General features: G+C 43.2%; 1 protein-coding gene across 2 annotated transcripts in view; it reads left to right on the top strand.

Annotated features, from left to right (window-relative positions):
• Nucleotides 1–5,823, top strand: part of ntrk3b (neurotrophic tyrosine kinase, receptor, type 3b) — a 172,836-nt gene extending 167,013 nt beyond the window's left edge. For both annotated transcript variants that reach the window (XM_048231246.1, XM_048231245.1), the window contains exon 17: nucleotides 3,919–5,823. In XM_048231246.1, coding sequence (XP_048087203.1) covers nucleotides 3,919–4,104 — 186 coding nt within the window. In that variant the 3' untranslated portion in view covers nucleotides 4,105–5,823. The remainder of the gene's footprint in view (nucleotides 1–3,918) is intronic.
• The last annotated feature ends 8,368 nt before the right edge of the window (nucleotides 5,824–14,191 follow it).

Here is a 14,191-nt window from a genome sequence, read left to right as displayed (position 1 = left end):
ATGCTCACAGCAAGCTGGTTTCTTTTAAATTCTCTGCTAAAATGAGCACGTGGTCATCATCATTTCAACTGCAAATGCCAGTTTTGGCAATAAACATGAAAGGAGCCAATCAGTGGCCTATAAACTGCAACCCTCACATGGTGACTGATGAGTCGTTCAGATGTATCTGTTCAGACAAACATGTTCGCCACAAACGTTCGCCTCCCCACTGAGGTCCCCACTTGGTCCAAAATATGTCAAAAAGACGTCTAGATGATAGCCTGGACGGACCAATGTGATGTCAACTTGCGTTCAAACTCCATGAACAGACACACTGAGTAAGCAACGTCTATGGACGTCCAGTTTGAACGCACCTCGCGCTACTGAAGTGTTCCGTTAGCAGAGCACAAAAATAATTTTAGAAGACTGGTCTATTCTTTTTCACGCCACTTTGACGTCAGATGTAGCCAGTTCCATAGTTTATAGAGGAAGCTAATTATTGCAGCGTGCACTCGGCAAATGGAGTGCTTCGGTTATGTGCCTGGTCTTGCCTGCCAGTTAGCACTTAGGTAACATTAACCTTCTGAAGTCTGACCCCCTGCTATGGACAAGGGCAACAGGTGGAGTGGATAGGGTAGGTGGGGTAGGTGGAGGATGAAAGATGAGTGAGGGGTAGATGGAGCTGTTGAAGATGTACCTCCGTGCTGTGTTGCACTGACTACATGCCGTCGAGATGAGGAGAGCCATATGTTCTCCTCCAATGTATAGAAAATGAATGGAGGATGCATACATAATGAATGAAAGGCTTTCATTATCGCTGCAGGTAGCTGGAGAGGGGTTAGTGAAAGGGCAGAGATGTGTGCACTTCAAGCATTTATGCATTTATAACTTCCCCATTTACACACACACACACACACACACACACACACACACACACACACACACACACACACACAATAATCACATTCATATTCACACACTGACATTCACACACACACACACACACACACACACACACACACACACACACACACACACACACACACACACACACACACACACACACACACACACACACACACACACACACACACACACAGAGAAAGAAAAGCGCAGGGTTCGTGACTGTGAGTCTTTTCCATAAGAATGGGATGAAAGACAGCCTGGAGGCAGGAGAACAGAGCGGCCGCCCTCACTCATCCCCCACCACACACACACACACACACACACACACACACACACACACACACACACACACACACACACACACACACACACACACACACACACACACACACACACACACACACACACACACACACACACACACACACTGCTCCTGCCATCATCACTTACTCTCCTCTCTTCTGCTCGGTGTTCTCTCTCTGCTGTGCGTTGCCGCTGCCGCTCCTGGCGGGAAATAATAAGCCCATAACTGCGCCTCCCTGTCATGTTTCCTGAACACATCTTATTCCCCACCCCACCCCGCACCTCCTCCCCCCAACCCTGCACCTCCTCTCTCATCTCCCATCTCCCCCTGCACCAACCCTCCCCTCCTGTAGAGGAGCAGCCTAAGCTACAGTAGTGTTGAGTGTTGGCATCAGGACACGCACACACACACACACACACACACACACACACACACACACACACACACACACATATCCACTCCTTACCACTTCTCTTCTGCCTTGGAATTAGGCTACGTAACAGACACACACACACACACACACACACACACACACCACACCACACACACACCACACACACACACACACACACACACACACACACACACACACACACACACACACACACACACACACACACACCACACCACACACACACACACACACACACCACACACACTCACACACACACACACACACACACACCACACCACACACACACACACACACACACACACACACACACACATCTTCCCTCCAGAGCTTCCCCTCCCGGAGCCGCATCAGGAGGTATCAGGCTATTAGTATCCCGCTTCAGCTCACAAGCTCACACAGGGGAGACAGGCAAGAGGCACGCCAAGGTCACAGATGCCAGGAGTGTGCATGTGTGTATGTGTGTGTGTGTGTGTGTGAATCAATGGGATTCCCATATACACCAGTGTGTGTGTATGATACATACCAAGGTCATGGTTGGGATTTCTATACAGTTTTTTTTTAGGATGCTAGATTCTATTGCTAGATACACAACAGGGGGCTGTTCAGAGTATCAAACAAAGTCAAGCATTTTTTTTAAATGTTTTTTTAGAGAGAGTATCCATAGGGCCATGTGAATGTTTTTATTTTTTCTTCTAACATACATTTGTTTTCCCTTGAGATGATTTAGCATTCCTATTACGAGGGACTTTGGGAGTTTTGCATTTTTAAGATCATCTTAAATTCACCTTAAGATCAGCTCAAGGTCATGTTAAGTTTAACTTTAGCTTAAGTTCAATTTTAAGTTCAGTTTAAGTTCATCCTGTTAAGTTCATGTTCAGTTCATGGTACGTTCATGCAGGACAGAGAGGTGAGAACGGGATTAAAGTGGTTGAGATCTTTGGGCAGCTGGAGGTTGGGTGTGACATTTAGTCTGCAGGGAAGTGACAGTCCATGTAGCCAGTGTCTAGCAGAGTATAACTAAAGTTCATCACCAGTTCATCATGCAGAAGAGAAGGGTTAGGCTAAGTTCATCTTAAGATCATGCAGGAGAGAAGGGTTAGGCTAAGTTCATCCCTAAGATCCATGGGAGAGAAGGGTTAGGCTAAGTTCATCCTAAAATCACGCAGGACAGGTGAGAATGGGACTGAACTGTTCTGATCTGGTTTGTGAGTATCTGTGTGGTATAGAGAACACATCCACTGTGCAGAATGATAGCTATGCATGTATTTAGTGCTCTGCAGGACTGATCATCTGTATGGTAAAGAGAGGAGCAGCAGTCAATGGACACAGCCTGTGTGCAGAGGAGCAGTTGTGCGTTAAGGGGGAGTGTGCTGGTGGATGTATACATTGTGTATGTGGTGTGTGTGTGGTGTGTGTGTGTGTGTGTGTGTGTGTGTGCATGTATGTGTGTGTGTGTGTGTGTGTGTGTGTGTGTGTGTGTGCATGTATGCGTGTGTGTGTGTGTGTTTGTGTGCATGTGTGTGTGTGTGTGTGTATGTGGTGTGTGTGTGTGTGTGTGTGTGTGTGTGTGTGTGTGTGTGTGTGTGTGTGCATGTGCATGTGCGTGTGTGTGTATGTGTGTGTGTGTGTGTGTGTGTGTGTGTATGTGGTGTGTGTGTGTGTGTGTGTGTGTGTGTGTGTGTGTGTGAATGTGTGTGTGGTGTGTGTGTGTGTGTTGGCCAGGCCTACAGAGCGGCTGAGAGCCTTGTAAAGATGCTCCAGAGTGGGCAGAGCTAATAGCTGCTAATGAGGTTGAACAGGTTACACACAGCCTGTGGGAGGACATCCATCCCCCGGAGAGAAGCTAACATGTCTCTCTATCTCCCCACTCTTCTCTCTCTCCGCTCCTCTCCTTTCCTCTCCACCTCTTTTTTCCTCCTTCCTCCTCATCTTTTCTCTGTCACTCCTCTTTCTTATCCTCCTTCATTTTCTCTCTTCTCCCCCTCTTCTCACTCTCTCTCTCTTCTCTCACCCTCTCTCTCTCTCTTCTCTCGTCCTCTCATCCTCTCTCTTCTCTTTTTCCTCTTTCCTCTGTCCTTCTTTCTCCTCCTCCTCCTAATTTATCTCCTCCTCTTTCCTTCTCTCCTCCTCTCCTCCTTTCCTCTGCCTCTCCTCTCCTCCTCTCCTGTCTCCTCTGTCCTTCTTTCTATTCCTTCTCCTTCTCTCCTGTCTCCTCTGACCTTCTCTCCTCTTCCTCCTCCTCTTTCCCTCTCTCCTCCTCTCCTCCTCTCCTCCTCTCCTCCTCTCCTCTCCTTCTCTCCGGTCTCCTGGACAGGTCATCGAGTGCATCACCCAGGGCCGCGTGCTGGAGCGGCCGCGGCTGTGTCCTAAGGAGGTGTACGATGTGATGCTGGGCTGCTGGCAGCGAGAACCACAGCAGCGGCTCAACATCAAGGAGATCCAGAACATCCTGTTCGCACTGGGCAAAGCCACGCCCGTCTACATGGACATCCTGGGCTAGTCGAGGCATGAGGAGGGAGACGCGGCGATGGACACAGAGACACACACACACACGCGTGGGCGCTTGCGCCCGTGTACGGTTTCTGTGTCTGTGTTTGTCCACACACGCGTGTGCCAACTCAAATCCAGGAATAACCAAACCAACCTTACTGCTCCACTGTACAAACATGGACAAGCTGGGGACGGACTCAAGTGCCTGCTACTTGCTCTTTTTGTTTTTGTTTTCGATACACTGGACAAAACTATTTAAAGACGAAAACAAAATAGAAAAAAGAATGAAAAATGAATAAAAAAATACTTTTACATTTTGTTTACTCTCATACAATACACAGTGTACAAAGCTATTCTACAAACAAAGACAAAAAAGAAAACTTTTTTTCTCTTTAAAAGCTGAGACAAATTCTATAAGGATATGGAAAGGTGATATATATATCCAGCTGGTCTTTGCAACCAGTTGTTTGTAGGTTGGCAACAACATGTATGAAGAGTAAGATTTCCAGTGTTTGATTTTATAAATATATATAAATATATTATATATATTTTTATTTATTTAGTGTTTTATCGGAGGTACGGATTTCTGATGTGTCTGATGCTAAGACCTGACCCCTCCCCCTTTCTAAGATGAGTGCTATTAGCTGTTAGTCTGGGCTTTCAGAGGAAGGCCTTACTATAATCTGATTGGTTGGGGCTTCCCGAGGAACGCCTTTCTACAATCCGATTGGCCAGAACCAGGCTGCCAGGGAGCTAGACTTTTTTACTTAAGCTGAATTGATATGTCACAAGTCCTAGCAAGGGTGGGGTGGACCTTCAATCAGTCAAAAAATACACAAACATAAAAAATACACAAACATATATATTTTACTTGTACTTGATTGTACATATTGTACATTTATATAGGTGTCAAACTATGTTAACTTATTTTTTCCTACCTAGGGCATTTTAGTTGTTTTTTTGGCTATATGGTAGGTTAATACTCTAAAGCTACTCTAAACGTGTGCGTTCAGGAGGGTGTTTGTGTCATGTTCTTGTTCATTTTAGCGCTTCAATCTGAGCAGAGTGGAGCAGCGTGAAGACAGCGCCACCTCAGGTGTCGGACCCGCAGCTGAAAACGAAATAATAAAAAAAAAAAAGCAAGAGACATTTGGAGCGCGTGTCCTGGGAGACTGCTCCAGTGGGGAGCCCATGGAGTGTGCTGTGCTGTACTGGGTGTAAAACAGTGTTTCTCTGTGTACTTCATCGTCTCCCACCACCGTACCACACAGGCCAGTCAAGTCCAGTGACTGATGTCTTTCAGATCGTTTGTGATCCCCGATATGGGACGGTCGCAGATGCGTTTACTAGCGTGGATGTTCTCGTGGGACTTACACGTCAGCCGTTCCCCCTACAGCTCCCGTGCGTGGAAAGTGGTGCTCCATCGCCATGGTTTCGATAGCGTGGCCCAATGAAAATGTTTGTTGCAGCGAGGCTGTCGTCTTGGCAACGCTCCCACAGGCTCCACTTCTTCTGAAAACTTTACTTCCTGCTTCAAAAACCTTTCAGAATGTCTTTGGGGGTTTTTGTTTGTTTGTTTGTTTGTTTGTTTTTTACTTTTTTGTTGTTCATTTGTTCTTTGTTTTTTGGCTACTTGCAATATCAGAAACATTTGCAAAGAAGATAAACTGTATAAGACATTCAAATGTATGTATAGATAACTGTGCGAAATAAAGACATCTGGCTTAAAGATGTCACCTGGTGTTTATTCTCATGCGCGTGTGATGCTTCTGAGGCTTATTGTAACATTTAATCTCAAGAGGTGAGTTCAAATTCCTTGAACAGAGGCGAACATTAATGATTTTGAGTAAACATTCCATTTTGATGGTTGCCACTGTTTATCTAAATTACAGAACTACTACTGCAGGTGTACAGCTCAAACTGTAGTTCCTTACTCTCTTAACTTGAGCTCCATCCAATGGGGCGATCAACAGTAAAACTCAACAAACACCTTTCAATATACTCACACCACTGGATGTATCTGCATATAGGCATATAAACAACCACTATCAAGTCAATCAAATCTAAAGCTACAGTCATAATACAGCAGTAAATAGATAAAGTTTAAGAGTCATGTCGTCCAGATGTCCCGAGCCAAAAGCCTCTCTGTAACAGGACAGTGAGCTTTTACACTATTCAAGGGTCAAGTGCCCCTCACTGAGAACAGGTCAGATCTAGAACACTTGGGCAGAGCTTCAGAGAGAACTGAGGAGCTAAAGAACATGTGGAATACACTAGTAGAACAACACAAAAGAACGGACAGGAAACAATAGGATGACATCACAAAGGCTGTAACACAATACAGAGACATTGGCAACAAACCTGTCTAAAGCACTTCATGTGATCTCATATGTCTGAAGCACTTCATGTGAGCACTTCATATGATCTCATATGTCTGAAGCACTTCATGTGAGCACTTCATATGATCTCATATGTCTGAAGCACTTCATATGATCTCATATGTCTGAAGCACTTCATGTGATTTCATATGTCTGAAGCACTTCATGTGATCTCGTATGTCTGAAGCACTTCATGTGATCTCATTTTTCTGAAGCACTTTATATGATCTCATATGCCTGAAGGTCTGCTTTTCTGTGCCCCAAGTTACAAGACGATCATTTTTTAAATCTGCATGACATAGTACCATACCATAGTAGTAAAGAACTATTAGATTTGTTAAACAAGTATAGCACTGTAATACAGGTGAGCGCTAAATACAGGAGATTTCTTTTTGGGGGGGGTGATGTTCTGTAGATACTTTTGGGTGCTTCTGCTGCCATTTAATTAAATGTGATTTTGGAGGTCACCCTCCCGGGGAAAAATGTGTGTGTTTGTGTGTGTGTTTTTGTGCCACCCAGGAAAAGCAAAGCCTCCAGAGAGTGTTATCATTTGGCCTTAACTTCCAGTTGCTTTCTCTCTCTCTCTCCCTCTCTCTCTCTCTCTCTCTCTCTCTCTCTCTCTCTCTCATACACATACACACACACACACACATACATTTCAGTGTCTGCACCACTGCCAGTGTAATCCTGGCGCAGTCCTCTGAGGTAGGAACTGTTTGCTCGACAGCCATTTGCCCCCACACACACCGCTGCCAAGGCAAGTGGAAACACCACCAGCAGCACACTGCCTCTACCCCATGCCTAAAGTAAATATATAAATAAATAAATAAATACATACATACATATCTAAATATATAAATAAGAGAGCGACGCTAAACTCACACACAGTTCTACAGTTCCACAACGCTCCACTGAAGGCTTTCCTAGAACTGACAGCCCAACGTTCCGCTGTGGAACTCCACAATTGTCTTTGTGACATTCTGGAACTTTGTAACGCGTCACTCAAGGCCTTGTTTGTGTGTGTGTGTGTGTGCGTGTCACAAGTAAATGGCAGGGGAGGACAGCCTAAGCCGCATATCACTGCTATGATTGCCTGCCTCGATTATGGCCTTGGCTGTCTGGCGCGGGTTTGTTATCTCAGCAGATGGCGGGATGTTGTATCTGCACATTCTGTTTGGTGTTTACAGAGATGACACTGAGATACACCAACACCACCCCAACACACACACACACACACAGACACCCACACACACACACAGACAAACACACGCACACACAGACACACACACTACGTCCACCCTACCACCCGACAGCACACAGGAAGGTAGGCCCATCAATAAATAATTACAGCAGAACCAGGGAGGTGCTATCTGGGGTGGTCTGGGTCATTTAAATGAGGAATGGGGGGAAATAACTCATCACTGCCTTTTCATTTGTTAATCACGGTAAATATGGAGAAATGTGAGGTCTGTACACTGAGAATGTAAAATTCTAATTATTTAATGAAAAAAATCGTTCTCTGTTTTTCTCTCTTCCTCTATCCATATCTCTCTCTCTCTCTCTCTCTCTCTCTTCTCTAAGGATTGCACCTTGCATATGATTTTTACAAGGTCAGCGCCATTATATGCATTCAAGGTCATTACACACTTCCAGGGTCGTTGTTGCCTTGCCATTTGCGCTCATGTGAGGATGGATGTTGGTTTATTTAGTGGGGAATTGCTCTGATAATGCCCCTTTCCACAGACAGATGGAGCGGGGCGATAACATCAGCTGCACTTTGGGCCCATTTCTGATTTATCCAGGAAAGAGGAGGATAAGAAAAGGAAAAAAAAAAAACAAAAATTGGCGTCGAGGCCCAATCTTCGATCCTGTCAGCTTGTGTGGATGTCCAAATTAACCTCGCTGCTCCGGGTCCTCGTACGAGACCTCATTAGTATGCTGGAGGAGGGGTGTGGTGTGACTCTACCCATCTGGGTAAGAGTGTGTGTGTGTGTGTGTGTGTGTGTGTGTGTGTGTGTGTGTGTGTGTGTGTGTGTAGAATGTGGAGGTAAAATCACAAGAAAACGGACAGTTAATGATTGACAGAGTCCCAGTTGTCTTCTTTGCCAGTGTGTGAACATCTGTTCCTTAACGCTTTCTCCCTTCATCATCCATCAGGAACCAGACTAACAGACCAGGGCCAGATTAGAGCCAGATCAGAGCCAGATCAGAGCCAGACCAGAGCAAATCAGCTGTTATATGCCAGTGTGGTATCTATATGAAATACAGGATTTGCCTCTGCTTGCTTTGTCATGTTTGTTTCCATTTGTTCATGGATCTCCTTCATGCCAGTCTGCGCAGAACTATTTTTAAACACCTTTTCACACCTCCATTAATTTGAATTTATTCTCCCTCTCCTCCCACTCACTGGAGTGCATTTTCATGAGCCTTTGTTTAAAAACGATGTTTCTTAATATCTTTCTTAGAGAGTAGAGGTCAAAATAAACATCAAACAGTTCATGTTTGACAGATGAAGCTCTGGTCCGGCTGGGACAAAGCCAGAGTTGGTTGCCTTTTCATATTTCAGTCCAGGCTGGAGCAGCAAGCTGTACACTGTGTTAGACTCTCCCACCGTTTTATCTTCATATAAGTGTTGATCTTTTACAGTTGTTGGATGTGCGTACCCTGCACTCTACTTTTTCTCCAGAGCAGACAGTGTGATATCCTGATATAGTTTTCCATCCTAGATGGATAGGAGTCTTTAACCTGTTAAGGAGTGAATTATTTTCCTGGTTCTTTCTAGAATTCTACGCAAATTATCTAGTTTCAGTGTTCTTTAGGGGAAATCTCTGAGGGTTATTGTCGCACCATAGTGCAGAACTCTTGGTTTGCGAACATTCTTATCACATATTTGTGACGGTACTCCAGGTTAATGTCCCCATATAACATTGTAACACTGCATTCCCAACCCCACCCAATACAAGCACATCACATTAGAACACACAAGTAGGCACATCATTGGAACACAAATCTACATAACAGAGGGGTGTGGCAGCGGCAACACTGGATCTCATAGTTTTCTTCAAAGTAGTTGTATGCACATCCCACCTCACTGAGGCCAGGTGCAGGACAAAAAAGGGCTTATCGAAGAAAAGAAGAATAGTTGTCCGCACACTGCAATCTCCCAGTAGAACTAAATGTATTGAGTTAAAAACATAACACAACGTTTTGACCCAGCATGGTCTTCATCAGGCCAGGGTCATCTTCAACACTGGATCTCATCCCATTGGTCCCCAACCTGTGTGTGCGGGAACTGTTTGTTAAACTTGCACATCTAACAGGGGGATGATTGACAGACTGAGCAGAGTGTGTGAGCTGCATCCGGTCTAGAGGCGGCTGTACAGGCTGTGTCAGGAACATTTGCGTCTTCCAACTTTGCGTATCTTAGCATTTGCTCATTTATTTATTCATTTATTATAATTTAATTTATTCCCGTTCTGCCGAACTGTTCAGAAGCGCTTCTGAATTTCTTTACTCGAGAAAAAAAAAAGCTTTATGGTGATGGAGTTTTTGGAGTTTCATTTTAAAATCTGATTCATTTATTTCAGTCTCTAGGAAGTGATCAACCTACTGCTGACAAGAGACAACTCTCTCTCATTCTCTTTCTCTATTTCTCTCATTCTCTTTCTCTCATTTTCTCTGTCTCTCTCTCTCTCATTCTCTTTCTCTCCATCGCTGTTCTTCATCATTGTCTCTCTTTATCTTTTTCACTCCCCATCTCTCTCATTATCTCTCTCTATATCTCTCTCTCATTTCATGTTCTCTTTTATATCCATTCTTTTTCATTCCCCCTTCCCATCTCTCTCTCTCTCTCTCTCTCTCTTTCTCTCGCTCTCTCTCTCTCTCCCACTCTGTCTTTCTTTCCCTCCCATTAACTGGGACTAGCCTGACTAGCTGTTTTCCAAGCAGTAGTAACAACACCTCTGTTCTGGAGCCTCGGTGATCTATGTTTTATTGAGCGCTAAGAAAAGAGAAAGGCGTGCATAAAACATGATCACACTGGAGCCTCCTCTGTGGCTCCTGGAAGTGAGCGCAGATTCATGATTCAAACATGCCATAGCACAGAAACACTGATCACAGCGCAGGAGGCCTTTCACTTTTTCTCTGGTTTGCAAAACACAAAATAAAACAAATCTCCTGCAGTGGGGCTTGTTCTGACATGCTCCTCCACAGCAGTCATCAAAGGTCAAAACCTCCTCTGAATATCCTCAGAATATCTTTCTAGCTGCCAATCAAGAGATCAAAATGGCTTCCTTGACAGTAAATCAACAGATTTTGTTGCTGAGGTCTGGTTCTGGTCCGGGTTTGGCCCGCATGTGGCTGTTCTGGGCCAGGTCCGCTCTGGTGTCGCCGTCGTCGTCCTGTTGGTTCCCCAGGAGAGGAGCTGGGTCCTGGAACTGGGTGAGCTGAAAGTTAATGGGTCAGCGAGGCGTTCTGGTGGAGGGGATTTTCACACCTAATCAAATCCCCAGGATTCCAGCCTGGAAAGTCAAGCCAGTCATCCGACAAAGTGCCATGTGTTACAGCCCCACATTTGCAGAGGAGTGTTTGTAAAGGGAAACACTCTGTAAGTGGATGTCGTATATTCTCTGTAGGACTCAGTGAATCGAAAGAGGTCTTTACTCCCCGTGTGACCAAACGCTGAAACACCTGACCGAGTGAACCGATTGTTTGACTACAGAACTGGAGCTACGTCGTCGTGGGTGAGCATCCATCAATATTTAATTGACAATAAACAGCATGTCACAATAGGACATTCAGCCAGGCTGAAATATGGACATGGCAATAATGTGGTGACACAGACTAACGACACAGACTTCTAATCAGCCAAGTGATCATGATTAGCTCGTCATGGTCATATCTTGAGCCACTACTAACGGCCTCCTTATCATGCTGTTTTGAATCTTCAGAAGTAAAATTCTGAAGTATAGTCTTTATGTGTGTGTGTGTGTGTGTGTGTGTGTGTGTGTGTGTGTGTGTGTGTGTGTGTGTTCTGAAGTCTGAACTCTTGAGTTGTTTGTGCATCTCTCATTGGGGAATGAGAGTGCCTTTATTTCCGTCTCCTTATATAAGATGTTCTACTCTACAGCACTGTCAGGCTCTGTGGGAGCTTTATGGCTCCTCGGACATCGGTCAGTACAGCACTCTCCTGTGAGAGCCCTGTGAACAGTCCTGTGTGTGTGGAGGGGGACCTCAGGCCTGTCCTAATGTGCGCTGTGTTATTAGCTGAATTAATTGCTCTTTAAAATGCTGTTTGTTTCTGCAGAGCTTGCGTCACCAAAGTTCACTGGTGTCTTGCCTTGCCACGTTGACACATATTTGAAATAATGCATCATTTTAAAAAAATATGAGAAATGTAGGATATTTTTCTCCCCACTCAAGTATAATGTGGGTAATGTCAACTTAATTATTTCATGTTAGTCACATAAACACGCAAAGGCGGTTTGCTCGACTGGCGGTGAGGTCATGCGTCGGTTGTAAAACACGCGTTGCCATGGCAATAGCCTTTGCGGTATTATCAAAACAAAGGCGAGACAAGCGATGGCTCCCTGTCCGCTCGCTTGCTGAGAGAGAAGCGGGGAGTGCAATCAACCTCAGCCGTGCACTAACGCTCGGATGAGTCAGAGTGGGACCTGTGCTCTTTAACCTCCCGCTCTAATGGGAAAATGTCTCAGAGGAGAGAGAGAGAGAGAGAGAGAGAGAGAGAGAGAGAGAGAGAGAGAGAGGAAGGGAGAGACAGAAACAGAGATCGAGAGAGACAGAGACAGAGATTGAGAGAGAGGGAAAATGGCTCAGAGGAGAGAAATAGAGACAGAGAGAGAGAGTTTCACTACAGAGAGAAAGAGAGAAAGAGAGAAAGAGAAGTAGTAACAACAGAAAACATGATCTACTCCTTCCTGTTCACCAAATTTAAAAAGTCTGAAGATAATATCAATGTAGCCACCAAAACATTAACAACAATATTTTCCACAATAGCCAAAACATCTTTAAAAAGACAAGGAATAGTTAATAGCAAGAAAAACAAAAAAAAGAAATGGTTTGACAAAGACTGTCTATTACTAAGAAAAGAATTACGATCTTATTCAAACCAAAAACACAGAGAACCAGCAAATCAGGAACTTCAAATAAAATATCATAACACCCTACAAAAATACAAAATCACTTCTAAAAACGCAAAAAGCCAATCACATACATAACCAGTTAGTAGAAATTGATGATGCGTTAGATCAAAACACTTTTGGGACCTGTGGAAAACCTTAACAACCCCAAAAAGAAAATTGTATCCCAATAGCAAATGGAAAAACATGGGTTGACCATTTTGAAAATTTATACAAAAAGAGATGAACTAAACCTGGTACAACAAAACTAACAAACCATTTAAAAACACTTGAAAAAAAACACAAAAAGATAAATTAAATGAATTAGACTCAGCTATAACATTATCTGAATTGAACACTAAAATAAAAACTGAAAATAGAAAATCATCATAATGGCACTGATGGAATTTATAATGAAATGTTGAAACATAGCACCCCAAAAATTAAACAAGTAATCCTGAAACTATTTAATTTAATATTATCCTCAGGCCACTTTCCTGACCAATGGAAAATTAGTCAGATCACCCCCATATACAAAAAGGTGACAAATTTAACCCAAACAATTATAGAGGCATATCACAAGGCAGCAATTTAGGTAAATTATTCTGTAGTATAATCAATAACCTAATTTCAAACTTAATAAAAAAAACAATATATTAAGCCCCTCTCAAATTGGTTTCATACAAAAAAATAGAACAACAGATCATATTTATACTTTTACAGACACTGATACAAGAAAACGTTACAAAGGTCAAAACGGAAAAATATATGGATGCTTTGTGGATTTCAGCAAAGCCTTCGACTCCGTTTGGCATGAAGGTCTCTTGCTAAAACTACTTGATTGTGAAATTGGTGGTAAAACATATAACATCATTAAAGACATGTATGAAAACATCAAATGTGTAAAAATAAATAACAAACAAACTGATTACTTTCCTCAAACAAAAGGAGTGAGGCAGGGCTGTTGCCTGAGTCCTACATTATTTAACATTTATATCAATGAATTAGCTAATAAAATTCAAAATTCATCCTCGCCTGGTCTCAATCTTTTGGGAAAAGAAATCAAATGCCTGCTTTATTTAGATGATCTTCTCCTGCTATCGTCAACGGCACAGGGACTACAAGAGAGCCTTTCTCTTTGAACAAATATAGCATAACTTGGGCCCTTCCAATCAATATGGAAAAAACAAAAATAATGACTTTCCAAAAAAAAAATATTGAACATAAATAAATTTTTACCATTGGCGGAAAACAACTAGAACAAGTAAGAATATACAACTACTTAGGACTGACCATTTCTTCATCAGGGCAATTTGATAACGCAATCAAAGACCTATCCTAAAAAAGCACGCAAAACATACTACATGTTAAGAAAATCTCTATTTCAATATAATCCTTCCATCAAATTATGGAAAAAGATCTTTGATTCCTTAGTAAAGCCAATATTACTATACGGGGCCAAAATTTGGGGTATAAAATATTAAGACAATTTCAAACATGGGACAAAAAGCCAAACCGAATTATTACATTTGGAATTCTGTAAAAATATTCTAGGTTTAAACAGATGTGCACCTAATCTAGG

The sequence above is a fragment of the Alosa alosa genome, chromosome 21 (genome assembly GCF_017589495.1).
Source record: "Alosa alosa isolate M-15738 ecotype Scorff River chromosome 21, AALO_Geno_1.1, whole genome shotgun sequence".
In the NCBI taxonomy this organism is placed as follows: Eukaryota; Metazoa; Chordata; class Actinopteri; order Clupeiformes; family Clupeidae; genus Alosa; species Alosa alosa.
Note: the sequence above shows the minus strand (reverse complement) of the source record. Positions and strands in the feature narration are given on the sequence as shown.